A 24,990-nucleotide genomic window follows, 5' to 3' on the forward strand; every position below is an offset into this window, starting at 1 on the left:
CACACACACACACACACACACACACACACACACACACACACACACACACACACACACACACACACACACACACACACACACACACACACACACACACACACACACAGATGATCGTATGGATGTGTTCAGTGGCCGCCGTCATCCCAAGCAGAATCATTCTTCTGCTTGGCCAGTTTTCGAACCACTCTCTCCAGATCTTTACGAGACTTCTGCTCCTCCTCCAAAAACTGCTTCATCCACTTATTCTCCTGTAAAACATACGGATAATGACAGTATTTAACGGGTTGTCTGACTGATCCCGCTTGCAAAATGTACAAATCTCTATACTAAAATTCTAGAGATTGGCCAATACACCAGGAAACCGACTTTATAATGGACTGCATTTTTATATGGCCTTTCTACCTTACCGGACAAATAATTTGACAATTTACCTCTCATTCACCCACCCATTCAAACATTGATGGTGGCAGTGAAATTGATAATAAAAAGATTATAATATATAAAGAAAGCAATATAATCATATATCTGTGTGATGTCTACACGTACTGTGTTAGTGAAACACTTTATCAGATTCATTAAATTAGTCAAACTAAATTCACACTTACCTTTTTTAGTTCATGAACCTCATCCTTTAAAGCATACACAGCATCAACAAGGCTCCTGAAAAAAAGAATTATTGCAAGACAATATCAGTATGTATATTTTTTTCCTTTTCAAACATCTGCTTATGTATTAAGCAGGTAAAAACACAATTTAGATGTGATACTGGCTTTCAACCCAAGGTCATTCGGTGTAAAGAATAATGCCTCAACAGCCTAATTAGGGTCAATATCATAATTCTGAATCTAATTACAGAAAAAATCAGGATCCAAATACAAATAATGACAAAGCCCCTTTTGCCACGGTTATTTTTTTTTAACATTTATTTATTCATTCAGGGAAGGTTCACTGAGAAGCAGCCTCTCTTTTACAGGAACGCCCTGATCACATTCACACAGTTACACATTCATACCTGGAAGCTGCCCAGTACAACCAGAGTCTGATCTGCTGGCCACTGAGCACTGTTGGGGTTAAGGGCCTTGCTCAAGGGCACCTCAGTGGTGGTAACGAGGGAGAGACAAGTGCTGTTCTTTCACTTTCAAGTTTTATCTTGTCAGTCTGGGGAACCTCCCGGTCACAAGCTCGCGTCTCTAACCTTTAGGCCACCACTGCCTTATACTGTTAGTACTACAAGTAAATGAAGGCCTATTTTCCAAAGTAATAATACACATACTTTTCCTCAATAACGGTCTGCCCGTTGCTCTTCATCTCCTCCACAATGATCTTCTCTTCCTCTGGCAGAAGCACCTGAGGGATGCACTCTTTCCGCACCGCTGCGCACACACACACACACACACAAATTAATAAAAAAAACTAGATCCATCGCTGTATCATCTGTTGAAGATGTGCAATCTAAGAAGGCAATAAAGAAACGTTTTCCTTACATAAACGCACACCTGTGGTGTTCTGGTGCAGGCTGGCTCCTGTGCAGTACGCCTCAATCACCCTAAGTATCTGGGCGTCCTCCTCCAGCGCAACCGTGCCTGTCAAAACCACAGACCGTCAATATCATAAATACACCCTTAGGAGTTTCATTCAGCAGACAAATTCCTGTTTTATTTCTTTTACGGGCTGGCGCTAGACACAATCATCCTCAACAAATACACACAGATAAAAATAACTCAACAACAAGATAAACAATCTCTGATGCTACCCATACATTTCCTATTATAGTAAGATTAAACTCCTACTTTTCCTCGTTTGAACCTCGTCATCAGAGGGCTTCCGCTCTTTTTTCCTATTGCCTGGCAGGAACTTCTTCATGGGCCGTGGGCTTTTGCTGGAGTCCTGGAGGAGTGCGACATTAAAAATTCAGTACATCCCTGCGCACGCACACACACACGTGCACACACGCATGCACACACGCACACACACACGCACGCACGCACGCACGCACGCACGCACGCACGCACGCACGCACGCACACGTAAAGCCAAGGCTCCATACCAAACAGAATGCAAGCTTACAGGGAAACGTATCCCTTATGAACAAAGAACATCAAAATCCATCAACAAACGAGGCAGCAAGCATGTGGCGATGACTGTGACCCAACCTGCCAGGTAATCAATCTATCTAAAATAAAAAATAAATTAATTTATATATAAATTAATCAATTAAGTATTAAGTCCACATTTTTTCACGGTACTTATATCAAAAACATTTCACCCACAACCGACTACTGTCAGGGAAGGAGAAAAATGCTTTACCTGTGGAATGCAGTGTTCACAAAGCCATGGGGAAAAAAGCTAAGATATGATTACATTAATATTATAGCAAAACCACAATGATGTGGTTTTATGAATGAGAGATTTTCTTTTTTGGTGCTGGGTTGTCGGTTTCCTCTCCTGATGACACATTAAAAGCTGAGGTGTGATGAATAATTAGCTCACTAAAAACTGATGGGTAGCGCTAACTTGTGGCCATGAATGTCATATTCTTATAATACTTCACATGTAGTAATTTGCCCCATGAGAGGAGAGGAGAGGAGAGGCTTAGTCAAACACGCAATAGGGAAACCGAGAGTACGGAATTGTCTGTTTCAGTAATTTATGGGGCATCGTGAAACTCCACCAGAGACTCCTAAAAGTCCCTCATAAGAATCAGGAGGAATAATTGACGACATCATGTTTCTTAGAACCTTTGAAGTTGCTCAGGCACACAGCACAAAGCGCATTTTCTTGACGTGTAATGAGCTTCTTCCCTTGTTGGTTTAGTGTTCTCATTGTGACAGTGGGAGGAAAGGGGAAATAGGGGTGGTGTGCAAATGGCAATTAAGTGGCACGCTGCAGCTTTTGTGTTAAGATTGGCAGCGTTTATAGCTCCGTCCACTTGCTTGGAGTACATCAATAGCGCATTATGCACAGCGTACACACATTCCATGAGATTTACGTCACTTTAAAGCCGCATGATTGATATTTATGGCTGCTTGGGAGCAGGAGAACTTCACAAGAAGCTTACAGACACAAGGACCTGATACAGTATATGCTCACCTTATGTAAAGCTGTTTTGTCCAACATGTTTAACAGCTGCCTTACATATAGGAGCTTTAGCATCCTTTTGGAGTTTTGTTAAAAGCCACCTGGCGAAGAACTAATGTGGATCATTGTGAGGTCTAATACAATTGCTCATCATCACGCATGGAAAACATAGCTCCCACCAGGTTTTTCAGAAACATGTATTGACATTCAAAAGAGACATCATCCAACCTATGGCAGCATATTTGGGTTGCTGATTATTCAAATGTGACACTTGTGCAAGCACATCATCAGCACACACACACACACACACACACACACACACACACACACACACATCAGTTGCACAAGTTGAGGGGTGGACTCCAGGAAAAATAGCTGTGGCTATGGCCCCAGCTAATGGAGATCCCAATAAATCAAATCAAAATCAGCAATGATTGGAGTTTTCCAAAAAATAGCACCTAGAGTAGAAATTTAGTACTACTGCCGCATGAGAACAGATAATTGATACAATACAGGGTTTTCCCTCAGTTTATGGAAGACATACTGTAGGTGCTCGAATTTGGCGGGGGGGTTTAAGTGTCCTTCCTCAAGAAAATAAGTTTTTCAATAAAAAAATACAATTCCCCATACATTTTGTGTCTCTTTTGGGGATTTTGTCTCTGTGGGTTTTGCGTATCTTTGTCATTGTGTTGTGTCTCTTTTTGGTCATTTTTGTTTCTGTCTCATCAGTTTCTGTCCCTTTGAGGTAGTTTTGCGTGTGTTTTTCACATAATTTTGGAGCATTAAAATAAATAAATAAAATGAGCCAACATGCAGGGCCACATACGAAACAGGAAACCCATGACAATGAGAAAGGAGTGAAGCAAATAACATGACAGCTCAACACTGGGGCACAGGCGCACACACACAAACCCATCCCACCCCCCACATCCTTACCCACACACACAGAAACAGAGTGAGATCTAACCTTACCTTCATGATATAAGACATCCTCTAAAGAAAGCAGGATGGAGAAAGAGAGAAAAAGGGGAAATGTGCATGAAAACATACGACGAGAAAAGGGTGTGATAGAGAGTTAATAGTGAACATTTTTACACCCCGCTCTGCCATTCACCTATTCTTAGTCTATGCAGAATAGGGCGATTACTTCATGTAAAAAAGGGGATACATGGAGAAATTGGCAGAAAGACTGTTATGCATTCAGACGACTATGCATGCAATCTCTGCAGGGCAGAGAAAAAGAGCAAGGTAGCTACGAGCCTGTAGCTTGTATTCTCAAAGCGGATAGCTGAAAGTATATGTGTGTATTTTGTGTTAAAAAGTACAGAAGTGCCTACGTGCATGTTTACTGTAGATATATAGTCAACACATCGCCACAACAAAACACTAACTGAAACTTCTGACTGATAACTGCGTAAAAGCTTTTACCTCTCATACCGATGACAGAGTGGCCACCATCACACTCAGAGCCGAGTAGGTCATAAGTGCTGGTACACTCAATGCCAGTCAGACATGGGGATCCTGCTGCCGTTAATGGAACGTAATCATACCCTGTCATGTCTCAGACACACTCAAGTAGTTTTAAATCTACCGTATTCTACGTACATAATTAATACTGTTTTAATATTTGTTGCTGCTTTTCAGTCACTGTGTACTTTAGTTAGCTGGCCCACACATTGTGCAAAGCACTAATATACATATGCGAAGGAGTTTCCTGTCGTCATCACAGCGCAAGGTTTTTAAAGCCAGTGACCACATGTAGTTTAAGTTGTTGTATTGTAAAATATCAAACGTCACTAAGGAGTAGTTAATTAAGGTTTTGTTGCCTTGATGAAAAACACTCAAAACATTAGTTATCGAATAACAATTCCTGCTACTCATGAATAAAAATGTTCAATGGCAGAAAAAGTTACTAATCCAACATACATATCCAAACATTGAAAGCTACTTTGGTCCTAAGGTACAAAAGTACATTACAGGCGGCCAACAGATTACAACTGTAGGTAATCACTGGGTTTCACAGAATATCTATGTAAATCTATACTCATCTAGTTGGAGTACTACTTTTATTTTTGCTATTTATGTGTCAATATTAGTCCAGTTAATGGATTAAATGTGCGTATGTCTTCACTACTTCACTTGTGTTATTTGTGCGTTTGGTGGAAGGGTTTGTGTGAAACAGGACAGTGAAAGTCTGAAAAAAGTAGAGATAGAAAAGGAGTTACAGAAGGGGACTTGTAGAAGATGGGGACTTATTATTGCGGTTTCTGACTAACACTGCATCTATATCAAGCTTGTGTAGGTTTGTTTGTGAAGCTCTACAGCCTCCTACCTCTTTGTATCCCAGTGCAGCAGAGGGTTTGAGGGGAGGCGCGGGGCGCAGACAGCTCAGAGACCAGGGCTTGCTGATCTTGGGCGGTTCCAGGGGGCCGCGACTGACGGCGCTGAGGCTGCCCAGGTGGGAGAGGTGAGTGGGAGGGCCCACCATGCTCTGTGGCTTGCCTTCTACAGTCTACATGGGACGATCAAGAAAGGAAAGAAGACAAGCAAGTGTGTAACGTGCAATGAAAGTCTGAGTCTTTTCACACCTCCGCATGTTGCCGGATTCACTTTTGGTATGGTTTTGACTTTTACATTTACTGTATGTGTGCGTGTTTGCGATGTGTACCTTTGAGATGGTGCCTGTGGGGCTTCCTCCTTTGGTAAAGGGCTGAAGGTGCTCTAGCCAGTCTTGTAACTCCTGGGCACTACTGCAGAACACTGTTATACGATCGATCATGCTTCCTGCAGGACACACAGACACACACACACTTAGGGAATGCAGGTGCCATAGATCTAGGTCTACTTCCCCCAAAATTTAAAATGCCATGCTGTGTGACAGGAACAAATACATGATTAAATACAAAATGAACACTATCAAACCTGTTGACAGGTTGCAAATGCCCCAAATAAAGAGACATGACTATACTGTGTCAGGCATGTGAAGCAACATGTTTTGGTGACTATCGTGGTGGGGACTTCCATTTCTTACTGTTGAAGTCAAGGGATTATTTGAATCAAATGCTTCATCGAGATCCATGTGTAGCAACTGGTATACTTTGAAAAAGTAGGGCAAGTTTGATATCCTTTGATTGACTATGTACAGAGCCCAGCATTAATATTTCACCGGGAGAAGGGCTGCCTTGACAACTAGTTGAAATTTAAAATGTTCAGAGTACTGTCATATGAATTAGTTCCCTGGGATTGGAGTGACAACTGTCCCATGTCTGTTAAATGAGCTAGTGCTTGATCTACGATTCTTTTTCTGTATTAGTGCTGTATCCTCAACTAAACTAAAAGAAGGAGTCATAATTTTCTACAGAGCTTCAGATGCAAACCTGTGATGTCCAAGGCATAGTGGGCATTGTCTGCATCCTCTGCATGTCTCGTTACTGTGGTGCCTGTCAGTGGCAGTCTTCCCTGAATGGGACAAACAAAGGAAGAGGAAATAAGACACCATGGCATAGGTAGGAAGTATGTAATATATCTCGTTATCACATTATAAAACTCATGGAATTATGTGCCCACAAAAATTAAAACTACAACAAACTGAAAAATGACTCATGAAGGACAGATGTAGCGGACTTGTTGTATACAATGTACTTCACCTGATAAATAAAGCCACTCATCCGGGGACTGGCGGAGAGCATGACTAACACATTAGGGAAAAGCATTAGATAGCGCTCCTCTTTTTCCTGTAAGAGATGAAAAAAGATTTGGTTGGCCTATTAGTTTATGCAGTCAGTGAAAGGAAAGTGGCTGCAGCTGAAACGGTTCACTATGTTGCTTGTCAAAAACCAAATGTGTGCCAGTTTATGTCACACCCAGTTATGTGAAACACTCATAGCTGACACTGGCATATTTTAGCTCAAGCGAGGAATCAGTTTGGCAAGGCTGTTTTGACTTGTTTTATGAATGGAAAATAAGATGAGCTGACAAGAAGGTTGAATAAATATGGTGACTAGTATGGTGGTTGGAAAGCAGTGAGCAGTGATTAAAAGACAGTGAATCCAAATGTCAATCTTGGGCTGTCTTCCAACCGCTGACAAAAAAAAAAAAAAAAAAAAAAAAAAAAAAAAAAAAGACCCCTACACAGAAACCACACAAGAAAGAGGAGATGGTTTTTCAGTATGCATATGGCCTACATAGGTTTCGGTTTTCACACCTGAGGGGGATATTGAACAAGAGGTAAATAAAGGTTTGTCCCCCCCCCCCCACCATTCAGTTTCATGGATATTAGGAACCCAAAAACTAATTTAGGCCAAGACAAATGCTTTACATTTGTTTTATAAAATTATACACTTTTGGGTTTTGGAATTAAAAAGGTACCATCTGTGCCCTTAACTGGTAACTGGGAGTCTTAGCATTAGTCAAACAAATCTAGCGCACTTTACCTCAAGGCGCCGTTCACACTTTCTCGGTCTGGTTAAGCTAAGTTCACACTACATGACTTTCAAAGTTGGCTTATCGCTGTAATGTTCACACTTAATGTACCGTCAAAATCGGGAGTCTAAAGTTGTGGTTTTCACACAACATGATGACTCGCTGGCAACAGGGGGTCACACAATACAAGATCTTTCACCAAGAGAATTCCCAATGTGTATGTCTGGTCTCCAAACTACATTTTGTATTGAAAAAACACATGCGAGAAGTGACACGGGACATGATATAATACCATAGGCGAGACAGGATTTTTGTTTAAAAAAATGAATGTCCGCCAGAAAGGGTTAGGGGGGGTTTTCGTTGACATACGTGTTTTTCCTCTAGGTGCAACACCTTTGGGCCACATTGCAAATGCAACATATACAGTAAAGTTCCTTCGGCAGGTTTCCCCACAGACTTAATATAACACATGCAGGCTCTGAAAATAGGAGCTGATGGATGACTAAGTCACTTATCTCAATTTGGACTCATGAAAGGAAAGAAGATACAATTTATTGCACATTTCTTGAACTAATGAAAGTCATTGCAGCGGTCTAAATTTGAAGACAAAAATGCTAAATCTTTTTTTTTTTTGCTGGGCAATTATGCCAATTGCATATCAAACTGCTAGTATTCGTTATAGGGGAGCAGGAGATTTTTTTTACCTTCTACAGTCTTATCTATCCTCTGAATGAATGGAACACAGGGGACTCTAATCTACAGCTTTGAAGACATCCAAATCCTTACAATTAGATGGGGGAAAAAATGACAATTGAAGCAAGTCAAACTCAACACGTCTCTCACCTCACTGGACCCATTTTTCACATGGACCTGGGACATGTAAGCCACATGACCCAGGCTCTTCATGCTGTCTCCATCCCAGCCCCGCACTGGTTCTGACAAGATCTGGAGCTCCAGGTTCTTGCGCTTCCGCAGTTCCTGGCACTGTGTCTGAACACACACATAAGTTAACGAAGATGACAAAACGTTTCATAATTCATTTGGCTACTTTGGAAATATATTTGGTCTGATCTGGGATTATATTTGCTATTCATATCTTTTTCTAGATTTCTGGATTTGAAGAGTTTTAGTCCAGATTACACAATGTCAAGTATGTGACACATACTCTTAGAAAACAAGTTGGTGTCTTGCCATTTAGAAATACTGAGTAATAAGGAGCAGATATATTTTTCCCACTATGGATATATTTAGAAAAATGTAACCGTTTCCTTTGATATTTACTGTGTACATGTTTTTTTTTTTTTGTCAGAAGTATATGGAGTAACCTGCTACATAAGGTAAGCCTATCTCAGGTGCCAGGCAGGGGCTCTCCCTCTTCAAACAAGAAAAATGACATCTGTCGTTTTCCACTGCACATTGTACAAAAATGAGCTTGTGTACATAGAGCACTGCAGAGATGTAACTAGCATTTCTTTAGCGCCTGCACATCCAACCACACATTCAAAACCCACAATGCAAAATTAGACTGGCAAATTACAACAGTCAGTATTTTTTGTGATCTGTGCTCTGCTGAAGAGACATGTGAGTCACTTCATCTATTCTTACTAGGAACTTGGAGCTATACCGAGGAAACTGTGTCTCAGTGATGTTCACTCAGGTACAATGCGGTTGCTCGGTTCTAATCCAACTCTTCTAAAATGGCATTTCAGTTCACACCCACTGTAGGAACAACATGATCACTCAACATGCAGCACACACTACCATTCACTTTTTTCCCCCTTTCGCCAGAGCTGTGCTTGATTATGAAGTGCTATGTTACGTTACACTGTCCTTTGTGTGTAGCCCATCTGACAACAAAGGTGACATCGTAAAAACAAAGAGTCAAAAACAACACACACAAGAGTGTTTAAGTTGGTTAATTAACATTAGAGACAAAACATAAGTGGCATACATTTTAAAAGCAAAATTACTTAAGCCACATTTCAACCTTTGACACAAAACAGTGTCTTGAATTTTGTTGGGAAGATAAATCAATAAATGGACAAAAATGGGAAATCCATTATCAATCTAATAATTGAGAATTGACATGAGGGGCTTACAGGTTGTTTAACTCAGCCTTGTTCTGCACTGAACGAGCCTAATACCTGATGGAGATTAACAAAGATGATGTAGTTTAAGGCTAGTGTAAGCATGCAGAGCCCCCTGGACGTCCAAGACTCACCACTAGGCTCCTAAATGCTGCTGTCGCTTTTACAATGTCAGCATAGTCTGGGTGGGCTTCCTGTGGAGGAAATAAACAACACATCAGATCACACATAGCAGCCTGAAGCGAGCCATCTAAATGGTAAGGCAAGACACACACACATACTAGGTATGCAGTAATATACAAAAATAAGTTAGAGATTAAAAGAGATAAAGACTAAAGGGTTTTTAATTTTCCACTGACATACATTGTCTGACATTACTCGTCATTTAGTTGTTTGGCAAAAATCAAATTAACAAAATTCAATTTCACAAAATAGGTAAAATGTGTTTACAAATAAACAGATATAAATACAACATTCTGAAAAGTATTTTAAATTCCTTATGTATATGAAATAAAAAAATATGTAATTACTAATTATAGAACACTTCAATATTTCCAGTTTATTTTCTCCTGTACCTCCACATGTCTCTCTAGCTCCTGCAGCAGCGTAGGGTATTTGTCGAGCCTCATGAAGGGCTTACTGAGACTGGTGGTCAGGGTCAGGATCCCTGGAGCACTGGCTCCCTGGCTCTCCATGAACTTGTCTAGTTCTTCACTGTTAAACACACACACACACACAAACACACTTTTTATGCACAGTTAAGGTTTTTAAGATTATTTTTAAGGGGATAAACTACAAAGTACAGAGCAGCACCCTGACTGTACACATCAAGGCTCAAGAACTTGATGGTACCGTAAATTAATTAATGCTACCCCCAAAAAACAATTTGGTAATTTCATCGCATTAATTTTACAATTTATTTCAGTAAAAAGTAATAAGTTTTCACTAAATATGCCTGAGTCCAGATGGTACACACAGTAGGACTTTACCATCTAGTCAAATTTCAGATATGCTATGTACTGCAAGAGAGTCATTTATTAAACATTATGCTAGCTGTGTAGATTAAGTGGAAAATAAATAGATTGATTTTAATGTCAAAAGGAACATTTATGAAAATTTAACAATGTATGTTTCCAGTGCAATATTATAACAATGTTTTCTTTGTACAATAACAATGCGAAAAATCTCCAGTGCAATAATATCTATATTCACAAGTAGTTTTTACACAGTGTACGTTTCCGGTGCACTTTTGCAATTATAACCTTATTTATCTTACAGCTGTTTTCTCTTTATATTGTTTTTCTAATTTATATTAAATTTTTTATTTTTATAGCTTTATATTTTTTATTGTATTATTTGTTATATTTTATATTTTTGTAGAGCTGACTCTAAAGGGCAACACACAGAAAATCCTATGTACCTGTACGGCCATGTACCTGTGCAAATGGCAATTAACATCTATTCTAAAATTTGTTTCCGCAGATTGAGAATTATGTGCGCCTCCACAACAAAGATACATTTACATACAACATAACACAAATAAACATGAATACATTTGTTTTCTAAAACTGAAAAAAACAAAACAAAAAAAAAATCCTTTAAAAGAGAAAATTTGATAATATACAATGACACCATTAGTGGGCCTGATATTTAACCACATGTGGTTTCATAGGATTTATTTGTCATTGCTGTAACAATCACTAACACTGTGATAAAAAAAACTGTATATTATGGTTGTATTGTGTGCAAGAATAGACCACAAACAATTGTAAGGGTGCTAATAAAAAATGTGAAAAGGCACTACTTTTCCTTTTAACTGCAATGCGCTCACCTCACTGCAAACTTGAAAATGTGCTTTGAAAGTAACACCATTCATGAGTTTCCATGATAAAAACTTCAATCATATGGTCACCTAGCAACACTACACCAGCAACACTAACCGTTAACATTGAGTAAATGTGAATGTCACAGAAAAAAGGCTGCAACTGAAATGCAAATGTGCTTACTGTGAAAAAGTGCCTTGTTTGCCTATCTACATTAACCACAGTTCTTTGTATCCTGTCAACAGTCGACTTCCTGTGTGTAATTCAACCTCATCTGCAGCTCGCAATGTAGAATCCGACAAGCCACTTCTGCATTACTCAAGATTGGATCATTAAACTTTATTTTGCTATTTCAGCAGCAACTGCGATCTATGCAATACAGATTCATAACAGCAGGTCCCAGTCAATGCTTTTTAATAGTAACTGGATTTAAGGAAACTTTTAGCACACAGAGTCTCATTGTAACCGCACAGACTCAGGTTAGACTCCTCGTCATTTACAGATGGGAAGCCTGACACCTTGTGGTAAAAAGCTAAACTACAGCTCAACAACAGAAAACAACATATAGTAGTTCCAGAAATCACACAACAATGACCCATGTCAACCTTTCTCAAATACAAGAACACATTACTGTGAAAAGGACAGGTAAGAAAGCAAAGTGTGAGGGCATTTAGGTTGGTTACATTACCCCTTAACCCCTATGTCCCCTAACACATTACAGGGTGCATGTCTGAGTTTTAAGCAGTTTGATCAAATAGAGATCATGTCTTCTCAGAAGGTTTCATTTGAATACTTTTAGGGAAAGGAAGAGGTACAAACCATACTGTATTTTTACAAGAACAAAACTCCGATAAGAGTCTGAGAAATAAAAGACCGCAGACTATTGTTTTTTTTGTTTTTCTTATTTCATACCCAGGAAATCATCTCATGACCCCTTTAATTCATCTTGTGACCCCTACTGGTTTACATCATAATTTATAATGTTATGTTTATAATGATGTTATATCTGTTTAGGAAAAACCTTGTTAGCTACTATTGAGTTGTAACTTTCATCAGTTGAGTGAGTAGATTGTTTTTTTTGTCTGCATTTTTTTCAGTTGTCTGCATCTGTCTACCCCACGCTAATGTCTTGTACTAAATGTTTTTGTCCTTATGTGCCAAAACTGTATTGTTGTTTTAGATGTCTGCATCGGTCTAGTCTATGCAGAGGTCCTGTACAAATGTGTCTGTCCTTATGTACTGTAAGTTGTGTCTAATGTTTTACGTTTCTGCAAAACAGGAACCTGTTGGAAACCATTTTTTAAACTGAGTCATGCCTGTTTATATTGTAACTTAATGTTACTTTTAACTTTCCTGTATAATAAATTAAAGAAATAAAGTTTGCCACCATGAGCCACATTAAAAAAGGCATTCAAAAGTCTAAAAACATCAAACTGAAAATTAGACTAAACGACTTAACACAGTTGTCATGTGGTGGCGGGCTTAAAACATTCGCACTATTTATCCTGATTCTCAAATATCTTCATGATTCAGAATCAGACTTTTCTTTGTTGTGGTATGCCGTTTTGTGTGTGCAGGGGCTGACCTGTGGTCAGTGAGGATGGAAACAGCTGAAGGATGGCTGGAACAGTAAGCCAGGTACAGAGTCTTGATCTGAAACATCAGGTTTAAATAGCAGCCCGCCACTCGCTGCTGGCCCTCTGGGACTCTGCAAAGTCAGACAGACCGAGACAAGGTTAGAGAGGTGGGAAGAGTGAAGAAAGGGTCGGGAAAAGAAGAGAGATATGCAAAGAGATGAAGAAAACATTTGCAGTGATGATATACTGAATAATTTACCAATAACTGAAAAGCCATTATTCAGGACGTGTTTAAGTTGTATCCTGTCAAAGACGTTTTTACTGAAAGGTAGAATACAAGATTGTTCTTGCACTTTTAAAACCTGGACAAATACAGGTCTTTGATACGCAACGGATTTCTCATCAGAACATTACAACACCATTATATCTTAAGATTTCTTAAACTGAATTTGAGACTAATTTAAGACATTTCAAGGCCTCAAGCTAAAATGAGTAGTATTAAAAATTGTACACATTTCACATTCCTACCAGCCATTATCCAAAGCATAACTTCTAAATGTATGAATGTATTTTCCCCCAAGGCAGCCATTTGTTTCCAGTAACTTTGGATGTCTGATTCCCCACCAGTGCAGCATGCACCAAATCAATGTGTGCAAACATAGTAACTTTGAGAAAAATATATTCGGCTACAGGTTTACTATGACGAATTACCCATTTCAAACATTGTTTTTATTTTTAGTCTTTGCAAGTTGGTATCTGTACCATGAACCAATACATAGCAAGAGATGTCTGGGAGGGAGGAAGTGACTGCAAAAATGTAATCAAGTATGATTGCTTTGCGGAACACTTGGCAGTAATGTATTGTATGTGTGCAGTGTAGTAAATGAGCGACTGTAAACACATAAATGAAAACAAGAATGGTCGTCAAAAGGCATTTGATTATGTCTCACAGAAGAAGCACAGCAGGCTGCAGACTGTGGTCCAAACATTTCTCCCCACTGATATTCCCAATTCCGTCGGATGTATGTATTTGCGCTGATGTCCGTTTTCCTTCCGCTTTCTATGTGTTGGAATTTTAAACTCCGGTGGATTTATGAGAACTATGGTTGACTGCTCCTCAGATCTCTGCAGGGTAAATTGAGACCGCTAGCTAGACTATCTGTCCAATCTGAGTTTTCTCTCGCACGACTATTTTACAGCGGCTTGGTGTGAAGCTTAGCGCCGCCCAATGACGATTGTGATTGGTTTAAAGAAATGCCAATTAACCCAGTGGACGTTTTTCTCCCATCCTGGAATGTTCTCTGGAGTAGCCAGACACTCCTCCGCTCGCGAGCGTGTGGATGGTCTGGCAAAGCGAGACTAAGCATGACTTACTTGGTACAGTCCTCCAAAGCCACACACAGAGCCTGCTGGAAGGTGAGTATCTCCTCCAGATTTCCACACAGTGTGGCGCTGTCTGCGCTGCTCAGCCTGAATATACACATATTTAGCGTTAACGGAGACAATACAGCTTTCCTACAACATGCACGATGGAAGAAAGTTAAACATGAAAGTACAGTAAGCATTATCATTGATTACAATTTCAGTAAATTCAACAATATTGACCCATTTCTGAAAACGTTAATTTCATATGTCAAAAAATAAAAATAAAATCTTATTCAAGAATTTTGGATCATCCAATTAACCATGGTAATACATGTTGCCCTCTGTCTAATGGATTTTGCCCTTTAATGGATCTGTCAAATCTCCTTGTCGTTACTCTTACTTGTCGCTGGCTTGCAGAGGTCGTAGATAACAACTCAGCACGGTTTGTAATTCTTTGACAAATTCCCGCTCATGTTCCAAGATGTCCTGTACCACCTGCAAAAGCAGCACAACCAGCAGAACCTTAATGTTGGCAGATTCCAGGCAAACACAGTATTTTCTAAAAGTAAAATGTAACTGGTTAATGATCAGGAAAATCAGGAGGAATTATGTCTTTTTTTAGTCTACAATACTTTATTAGTACTCTTTATTATTTTATCTTTAGTTCACTTAAAATGTGAGAAAAAAAATGTGATGCCATGCTGATAGTGTGGTTTAAAATGGAGAAGTGACTTACAGTATTTGTTGAAGTTAATAACAAGATACCTCCAGAAAAATAAACAAAATGAGGAAACTCTGCTAGATGCAATACATTGTTTTTGCCACTTTTTAACCAGGACAGTGGCAATAAAGGTTTTGACAAACTCCAATAAACAGTTGAAATCTAAGAATGGCAATTTATGAATTCCTGCTTTACGTATTAAGATCTACATAAAAACACACATTTTGTGTGCAAGCAAAGTGACATAAAGAATAAACATTTTGACATGTCCTGCTCAATTTTGACTCACCACACTATAGTAGTTCTTGGTCAGCGGAGTTCCTTTAGGAGACAATGGCTTCTCTGGAGAGGAGATAAGTAACAGAGCTAATATATTATAATCATCAAAAAGTTTAAAAAAAGAAACCATTTATCCAGGACCATGATAACTATCTTCGAAATCTGTTTGGGATTATACACAGCCAATTTAAGACAAAAAAAAAAAAAATGTATTATAGGGAAATCGATTACAGGTTACAATCATATTACCTCAGAATTTCTAACTCAGATTCTGTCGTGCAAATGATTTTATTCAGTGTTAATACTAAAAAAAAAAAAAAAAAAAAAAAAAAAAAAAAACCACTACATACACAGCTATTTTTCAACTTGAATATTTTCCATTGCAGCTTTCCATCTTTTAACAGAACAATGCCACTGCATCATCATACTCTACTATTACACCATCTTTACATTTCCCTTTGAAACTTATGGCACAATCATACTCAATCCCACTACCACGATACAATACACTATCAATACATGGAATTCATACTCATGATTATGTGGCCCAACTCACCGCAGGGTTTGATCTCTCGGACGTAGTTGCTGGGGAACCAGCCCGTCTTGCCGTTGAGTGTGCCCTCCCACCATCCTCCCTCTTCCTGCCGCAGCACATGGATCAAGTCCCCTTTATTGAATGACAGCTCATCCTCATTGTTCTGCTTGAAGTTGAACCGGGCCTTCACCATCACCTGCCAGCCTCCACCGTTCTCAGACATCTCCTGTTAGAGGGACGGTCAGCAGCACAAACACAAATGTCATGGGGTGTATCAGCAAAAATATCTGTACGTATGAGCATAATATACCTTACATTTAAAAAAATATTCACCCAAATTTTGACCTGCACATTTATTTATTTTTTAAATTACGCGTTGCATTATATGTGTTGTCCTTCATTGTGCAAGGGAATGCAATGTGTGGTCATCGGAGGTACAACAACTAAATGATCGGACAAATTCATCGTATAATATTTGCAAAATATGGAAAATCAAACTGGGGTGAACCAGTTTCAAGCATGTGAATTGAGTAGACGACAGAAAGACAGAAAATGTAGATAAACTGTACAAAAAAGTGACCATACCACCGATTTGGATTGTCTACGCAGAGAGCCTTTGGATTTGGCAGAGGAGAGTGTGTGTGAAGATGTCGTCTGACTAGGAGAGTGGCCACCGGACTGTGAACATGACCTTTCAGTAGCACAGTCTAGGGACAAACAGAGAAAATACAGAGCCTCTTTTATTTTGGTTACATTGATATTTTGAATGTATGACTCCCTGGCCTTGTTCTAATCAGGTAAACATCTTCACCTCGAAAACACATATTATCATCACAGTTGATGCAGGTGCACATGATGCAGAGTTGACATCTGGATGCTAATTTGTGTGATTATGTTCCATTGCGCTACACAGTCCCAGGATCACACGCACACAGTTCAGCAAATATGTTCACTCTGACAACTTAATGCAGGGGTTATCAACCTTTTGCAAGCTGGGCCCCCCCAAAGCTTGTTCATTGCAGTTGGGGCCCCCTCCAATTTCTTGGCGAAATGTCTGATAAACATAGCCTCAAATCATCCTCGATTTGTGCACAATTGCGGTATTTGGTTTTGAGTGCGTCATTTTTGAGAATCCTGCCTCACACAAATACGCCGACGCGAAAGGGAGGAGAATCTTCAAGGCGACGTCACAGAGTTGAGAGTATTCCTGCATCAATGCTGCCCAGAATGACGAAAGAAGGCAGGAGGTCAGTGGCGTAACGAGCCAACACCGGGCCCCTATGCAGGATTATCAAGGCGGCCCCCCCTACTACAGCACGTGATGACGGCGCAATGTCCACGAGTAGGCTACCATGAATAGGACAGGAGAGGATCATAGAGACACAGCATATAAGAGATGAGATGACTGACAAAATCAGGAGTAGCCTACGCGCACCACCACAACAAAGAAACACTGGTGAACGTGCACCATAACACATGAAAAAACAACCAAGGGCAGTCCCTCCAGGATTTTGTGGCCTTTTTTTGAGATTGTTGCGGCCCAAAATGCCTGATTTCACGGGAGCTTTTGTTAAAAACTGCAATAAAAGTTGTGGTGTCTTTTGTATGTTGCAATGAAGTTGCAGAAGACAGTGAAAGTTGCAAAAAAAGTTGCAATTTCTTTTAATAGTTCTTTAAAAATAGAAAGGAAACTTGTTTTGGGGAGAATAATAATTATTACTATTAATTAATTACTCTGGGCTGAGATTTCCTAGGAACCTTACCAAAAAGGCTCAGGATGCTGCAAATGTTGGTATAATATAAAAACGGCTGGTGGATTTAAGACAAAAAATTATAATTCATTGAATTCATCAAATATGAACATATATGTCACGGTCAGTGGATTGTTGATCTTTACATTGTTAGTTCATTTCCTAATCTGGCCTGGGACACACACACACACACACACACATTCATACGGTTTGACAAAGTACTTTAACTTATCATTGCACTTAAAATAACGAGTGTAGCTGTCCTCAATTTAGGTCATTGTGTTGTCTCATCTGCGTTTTTTTCTGCATCCACCCTGCGTGATTGTATGTGTGTGTGTGTGTGTGTGTGATGTTCGAGTCACACACACGATCGTCTTCATAACATAAACAAGGAAATTAATTTGACCCGTTCTCACTCCCAATTGGTCAGTGGCTGTTCTCTCATTGCTGACAGGTGCTCAGACGCTGATTGAAATAGAGAGGAGAAGTCGTGTGACGTGCATCAGTGATAAAGTCTGCAAGGCTGGGGAACATGTCGCAGTTCCCTCGACTGATGCGGCCATGCCAGAGGTCAAGTTTTTGTGTGAAGGCGTCCATTCTGTCTGCAAGGAGCAAAATCTGAGTTTATATGAGGAGTGGTGTGTGTCTCCTCTCTGGTCCGACTGCAGGCTGGGACTGCTGCGCGAGGCTACTGAGAGATTGACCGCCTGTGAGTGTTTTTGGACGGGGGAGGGGCTCACGGCAGCACCCGCTGCTCGTTGAGCACAGTAGCTGCAGAGTGATACGTGATTTCCAGTCTCCAAACACCACAAAAGTCTCCAATAACACCAGTAAAAGTCGCTAGATTAGTTTTTGACAAAAAAGTCGCCAGGAGGATGATTTGTTTGTGTGTTACAGTCCAACCACTTGCATTTCATCATGGGGGAAATTCTTTTTTTTTCCCATCCTGTAGCCTACTCGCGCCCCCCCGGGAGAGTGTCCACGCCCCCCCCAGGGGGGCGGGCTCCACCAGTTGAGAACCACTGACTTAATGGATTTCACATAATGTCCTTCAACCCTGTCTCTTATCTAAAGTGGTTAAAAAAAAATAAAAAAAGTTTATTTTACCGACACTCAACCCCTCTACAGTGTCTGTCATCTCTGTGCCGGTGCAGCAGAGTAACAGTGATTTAGGGTCAGTAGCTGCCAGCTGTGCTGCAGTGTAAGTGCAGTCCTTGGCGTGCACTGACAGAGGTATCAATTTAGTTGCCAGTACTCACTTGAAAAGTGACACATGGTAGCCATGCAACCTGCAACCTCTTACACAATAAGCAGAAAACCAACCAACTGAGGGCTCTCCCTATCAAATGCCAACAGGATCCTAGCCACGTTTACCCTCTAATCCTTGCGCAAATCACAGAAGAATAAAAGATAAATCTAAGTGCACCATTAGCCTTAGTAACAGACAAATGTTTTAGTTCACTTTAACTGACATTAACTTATGTTTCATGGTAACACTTTTTGTTTAATCTTTTTTCATCAGCTGGAACATATGCAATACATGTCAAGATGGGAAAGGCTGGTGATTCCCTACTGCTTTCCATATGCTGAGACGTCAGGGAGGCCTAACTGATATGAAAAAGGACACTAAAGACAGCCGGATGGTCCACATCGTGTACTGCAGGTGGGGCTCATGGATCCCACATGCCACTCCTAACGCACACAGAGAAGCCTAACAAGCCCTTCTGTCAACTATGCTCTGTGGTTAACACGGTTATTTTTGTATGCAGGCTATGTTCAAAAGCATTTACCCTAAACAAACCTAAATTCTGAGCACAGAAACACTTATGTCAGGAGCAAAGCCAGCCTTGGAAGAGGATCACAAGTAAAAACAGAGGCCTTTAATGTTTGATCACATCAACAAACTTGTGACTAATCCAGTTCAGATCAAGTTCACTTTTGAAGATTGGAGAACAGCTGCTGGACATAGCCATAGATTTGCATATCAAGCAGAGGCAGAGTACTGACAGAGGCTTCTGGTCCACATCTCACACTGTGGCACGCGTCCTCCCTTCAAGTGCACTCAAAAAAAAAAGACTGATCATGCATTTACAAAGTCAAGTGTAACATCTCACGAGAGGAAGATAATATCATGTAGTGTTGAAACAATTAGCTGGTTAATTGATGGGTCAAAAACTATTTACATAATAATTAATTAATTTAGTCATTTTTTAAGTAAAACATGCCAAATGTTTGCTGCTGCTAGCATTTGGTTCCTTTGTCTGTTGTAAATCATTGTAAATTAAATATCTGTAAATTGGAGTTTTGTACCATTAGTAAAATAAAACAAGTTATTTGAAAAAGTCACCTCTGGGTCTAGCAAACATTCATTTTTCACAATTTCCTGACATTTATAGACTATTTAATTAATTAGAAATGAAGATTATCATTAACCGCAGCACAAATGTTATGCTCCATGCACAATCCCGCTACACTGTTTACATACAGGAATGTGAAAAACTCATGTTTTCAAATAGCCTGGAACATTAGGCAATTTATATATATATATATATATATATATATATATATATATATATATATATATATATATATATATATATAAAAAACGCAGAGGTGGTAGATTGATCTAAAAAGGCTGACTAAATAATTCTAAGACTGCTAGTTCCCTGTGCATCTGTGAGCTGGAAACTAGAGGGAGACTGGGCTTACCTCTTCATTGCCCCCAAACAAGGACTCTCGAGCAAAGCAATTACCACCAAACTGCTGTGGGCGTGCTGCACTGCCAACCATTTTATGCTGCATCCTTCTTTATAGAAATGCACTTGAAAAGGGAGTGTATGTGCGATATAATCATATTAATTATGCATTTTGCATCACTTTGAGCTTAATTCTTAATGTAAAAAAACGCATAAAATGAACAAAAGGGGACATCATTCAGGGTCTATCAACGGATGCACATTAGTAAATATGGCACCCAGCATGACACAAACACACACTGCCATGCCAGCTGCCCATGGGTAACACACTCAATCATAATTTACAGTGGCTGCAGGTACATAGTCTGTGAAAAATGACAAAGACCACCATCATAGGATATACATGTGGAAAAAGGCATCACCTGGCCACTGCTAATATGTAGCTACATGTATTGTTTTTCACTATCCAAGCTTGTTTATTGGAATGTTTACATCAAGTGACAAGGGAGGGATCAGCACTGAAGAAACATTTTGTGCAATACACAGACACAGGATACCATAACGTGAGAGCTAATACAACTACTCACTACCATTTAATTCTTTACTTTAATCAAGCAGTCCCCATGAGGGACTGGAGATACATATAGAGACTGCAAAACTCTTACCTTGTGTGGCAAAGTTGACTGCCAGCAAAGTGGTCAGAACCTTGCCAAAATTCTCGCCAGTGTATAACCACTCTGGTTCAAACCCCTGGATGGAAAAGTAACAGAGAAAATGGCATCAGGCCAAAAAAAACCAAACCATTGGTTCATACAAGCTGGAATCCATCAGATGTGGAAGAAGAGTAAATCAAAATTAGATGTTTTTCTACTGGTAGTGTTGATTAGTGTACACAGAAACCGTGAGAGACACATTCCAGGCTGTAGGACAAACAATAGAGAGACACACACACAAACAATGAAGCACACACTTGTTATAGGCTATGAATAAGCCTATAACAAGATTGAGATAAAAAATGACATGTTGAGCATGACCCATATTTTGTGACTTAGTGTTTTGTAATATAACAGACAGCGCCAGACTCATTTGCAATTTGCTGTGCACTTGCGCACACACATTGATGCTAACACACACACCCACACACACACAATCTCAAACAGCTATCTTCTTTCCTCCAGCAGATAAGGTTTCACATTTTAAATAAAACATCTTTAAATATAAAGTTTGAGTATTACAGCCTTGGTCAGGAGTTGTGTAAGAACCTAATTTAGAGTAAAGCAAGGGTGACCATTCCATCTCTGGGTATGGGATCACCCTTAGGGTCTACAGGACTACTCAGCCTGCTTTTCATCATGTAAAAAAAAAAAAAAAAAAAAGAACACACTGTTATGGATAATATTTGTGCCACTGGTTTTAAAAGTAGAAAATACTGGAAAACCCCATTTGCATTGATAAAACAAAATGGAGTACTTAGGCCTTACATCACGGTATTGATGTTGTCAGTATTGACATATTGACCACGGTTAGAGCCAGTAGTTTGAATGAGTCATGTTATGAATACATGCTACTCTGAACAACTGTAGTCGTGTATGAAATCAGAGCAAATAAAAGTAATCTGATGCAGTTTATAATTTTAAAAAAAACATCAGTAGCCTTTAACAGTAATTGGCGCTTCCTCTTTCAGCCTCTCAGAGCAGAAGTGAAAGCAGTATGACTGCTCTATTTGTGCAGTCACTGGACAAACAGACACTTTTTGCTATGGCAGAAAAGAGAGAAAAAGTTATCTAACCATGATCACATTATTGGCTCAAAGGATGGGTAGGGCTCGTTGTAGCACCACAGACATCCCTTGACTGATACATTTGACAGTGGCTCTCCAATAACTTCTGCCCATGAGCTACTGGCTGGCCGCAAACGGTCTAATTATGGGCTATAGCAGGGTTGGTGGATGAAAGCTCCCAGACATAACAAGCCAGCTGGGCAGAACTACTGAACCACTTGACTTTGCAGTGAGCCAAGCTAGCTGACTCAATTAGCTGTTTAAAGAAACCAACTGATGTGACTCAAGACCAGAAAGAACTATTTATAAAGCTGAAGGAGAAATTACTGTCCAGTTTGGCAGTCACAAACAGGCTGGTACAGAGACAGAGAAAACACCCAACATCTGTGAATGATTTGCCCCTTTCCAATATTAGGACATCTTTTTAGCAATACAGCCCTGCAGTGTATGCCTAGGGAATTGTTTTAACCTGCAGCAACTAACAAGTATGCAAAAGACACTGCAGTATAAAATAGAAAGGGAAATTAAAAAGGGAAATAAACACTGTTGAAAACTAAGTTGTAACCATTTGAAAACAACTAGTCAGAAAAGTTCCCTTACTGTCTGGTCAGTGGGAGTGACTGACAGCATGGGCGTGAAAGGAAAACATATGCCAGCAGGTTAAGCAGATCATAACACAAGCAAGAGTGTGTTGAAGTCTTGTGTGTAAACTGCAGTGCGTTTAGAGGGCTAAGTAAAGAAATAGAAAAGAGACAGGTCGAAACATCATACTTTTGTACACAACTTGACAGCAACTTACCTCCACTTTCAAGGACGAGCATCCTCTTAAAAACTCCCTGATGTTGGTAATGCAGTCAGCTTCAGTTCTCGGATCCTGGGAATACTGAGCACACACACGAAATAAATATATAAAACACAAACCACGGCTTAGTATGTCAGACAGACATCTGACACAAGCGCTTATCCATGGCCGACATTACTGGAATTTGTGTTAGCGCTACATATTAAAGCGCATAAAGTAACACTGTTGTATCATATCCGAATGTGGTAAACCTACAGTTAACAAAATAACTGTGGATTCTCCCTGCGTCTCCTTCATGCATACATAACCATTAACAACACCACAGACAGATACGTCAAAGTAGCCAGATTTAAGCAAAACATCCGCTCACTTTTCAAACTTTCAAAATAAAGTTCTTGTTAACGGCCGCGTCGCAAGGTTCGAAAACGAAATATGGAAGACACGTTTGGCTTTTCGCTGCTTGTAAGTAAAGTCCACTGTTCTTTTTAGAGAAATGTATGACAACCAAACAGAAAGTGCAACAAACTAGCTTGCTAGGCAATGTAGGAAATCGTACAAGAGAGAAGTTACCACTTCCGTTTTTTGACGCCGCTGTTTTCAAAGGAGAGCAAATTTGCGTTCCTCAGGATGGCGAAGGCATGGCCCGCCATACTCTGCCTCTGATCGGCTAGTAGTCGTGGTTAATGTATGCCTGAGGAGTAAGATTGGTTAGTGCTGTGTAAGAAAACCAGGGTACGCCAATCAGAGGAAGAATACGGCAGAGGGCGGGACATACCGTCGCCATCCTAGAAACGCACCGGCAAGAGGCTTTTCAGTAGGAAGTGACGTACTGTCTTTGCAACTGTTATTTGTCATTATGAACTTTGTCGTCTCATCAACTAGCGAAGCGTGTTGTTAACGTTGACTTATTGCGTCAAAAAGTTGTTTAAAAATCGAGTCCTGTGTAATCCCCTGCTCGAGCCAATGTGTCCAATGTTTTCATGCACTCTTCCTGCCGAATTTGTCCTGTTATGGTGGGTGTTCACACTAACTCGATCATGTCAAGAATGCGGAACATTCTCCTCGCTTCACAGGAAGCCACATCTTGAAATCTCATCATCAGAAAACTCAACAAATGCAGCTGTAATTCGATGCATTAGGTATTATACATAGACGCACAGGTGGCTAGTAAAACTTCACGGCTCGAGTACTGTGAGCTAGATAAACGAAAGGCCTGCTGCAGGGAGAAGTTTTTCTCGGTATCATTTTCATCAAACCCCTCCCTTCCTTTCCCCAGGAGCCGTCGATCATTTGGCATTTGTTGACTAAGTTAACTTAAAACAACAACTCACCTTGGGAGTGAAACCAGGTATGAGCCGCTCCGTGAGTTTGCACAGGACGACCCCATCCTTCAACGATGTTTTCAAAAACTCCTCCGGGTCCGCTATGTTCTTTTTAGGCGAGCTGAGCACTCCTAGTGATATTAACCACGTTACGGTCTGCTCCTCTGGATTCATAGCTCCACAAAATGATCATTGCCTAAGCAGGCATTGCTACAAAAAAAAACAAAAACTGGCGGCCTGTTCCGTATCAATACGCAACTCACATCCGCACTTCTAGTAGAAGTTAAAAAAAGAGGCGGTGGGGGAAGGACGCCGCTGTTTCTACACGCAAATCTGATGATCACCCCTACTGGCAAATAGGCACCTCAACAATAGACAGGAGTAGGTTTCCTCTGCAAAGGACCACATGCTGGCAGAGGGCACTTTCTCCAATATTACGTTACAAGTTAAAATGCAGCAATGATCAGGCAACACCATCAAGGAACGGATATCTGACGTGCATCAGCATATTTTGCAAGAGAAAACAGTTCCACCTCCTGTGGGATTAACTCAGGATACATAATCAGGGGGACTGGCATGTAAATAATCTGCAAACATCCATCAACACTATAGCGTTGAACCCCATAGCATCTTCACAATAGTTAAACGCTTTGATCAGGATGCAAATTGGGTCACGTTCAAGTTTGACAGCAAAACAAGCTGGGTGACTATTGCCATGTATACTGAATTGTGATATATGCAGGAGGAAACATG

General features: G+C 40.1%; 1 protein-coding gene across 3 annotated transcripts; it reads right to left on the reverse strand.

Moving 5' to 3' along the window:
* Positions 1-51: 51 nt before the first annotated feature.
* On the reverse strand, positions 52-24,615 carry arhgef6 (Rac/Cdc42 guanine nucleotide exchange factor (GEF) 6). Of its 3 annotated transcripts, none has more exons than XM_028589134.1 (22): positions 24,247-24,615; positions 22,913-22,996; positions 20,999-21,083; positions 16,472-16,593; positions 15,908-16,112; positions 15,362-15,414; positions 14,752-14,846; positions 14,361-14,456; positions 12,995-13,117; positions 10,162-10,300; positions 9,721-9,780; positions 8,343-8,489; positions 6,725-6,811; positions 6,455-6,536; positions 5,746-5,861; positions 5,410-5,589; positions 4,050-4,070; positions 1,791-1,887; positions 1,485-1,583; positions 1,274-1,373; positions 606-660; positions 52-248 (listed from the first exon to the last, which is right to left on the reverse strand). In XM_028589134.1, exons 1-22 carry the CDS (start codon positions 24,409-24,411, stop codon positions 126-128), a joined length of 2,334 nt encoding a protein of 777 aa, XP_028444935.1. In that variant the 5' UTR covers positions 24,412-24,615; the 3' UTR covers positions 52-125. The 3 variants fall into 3 exon arrangements, with proteins under 3 accessions (XP_028444935.1, XP_028444937.1, XP_028444936.1); XM_028589136.1 differs by lacking the exon at positions 24,247-24,615 and adding an exon at positions 23,171-23,251; XM_028589135.1 differs by lacking the exon at positions 4,050-4,070 and having other exon boundaries at positions 24,247-24,614.
* Positions 24,616-24,990: the final 375 nt, after the last annotated feature.

Source organism: Perca flavescens, chromosome 10 (genome assembly GCF_004354835.1).
Source record: "Perca flavescens isolate YP-PL-M2 chromosome 10, PFLA_1.0, whole genome shotgun sequence".
Taxonomy (NCBI): domain Eukaryota; kingdom Metazoa; phylum Chordata; class Actinopteri; order Perciformes; family Percidae; genus Perca; species Perca flavescens.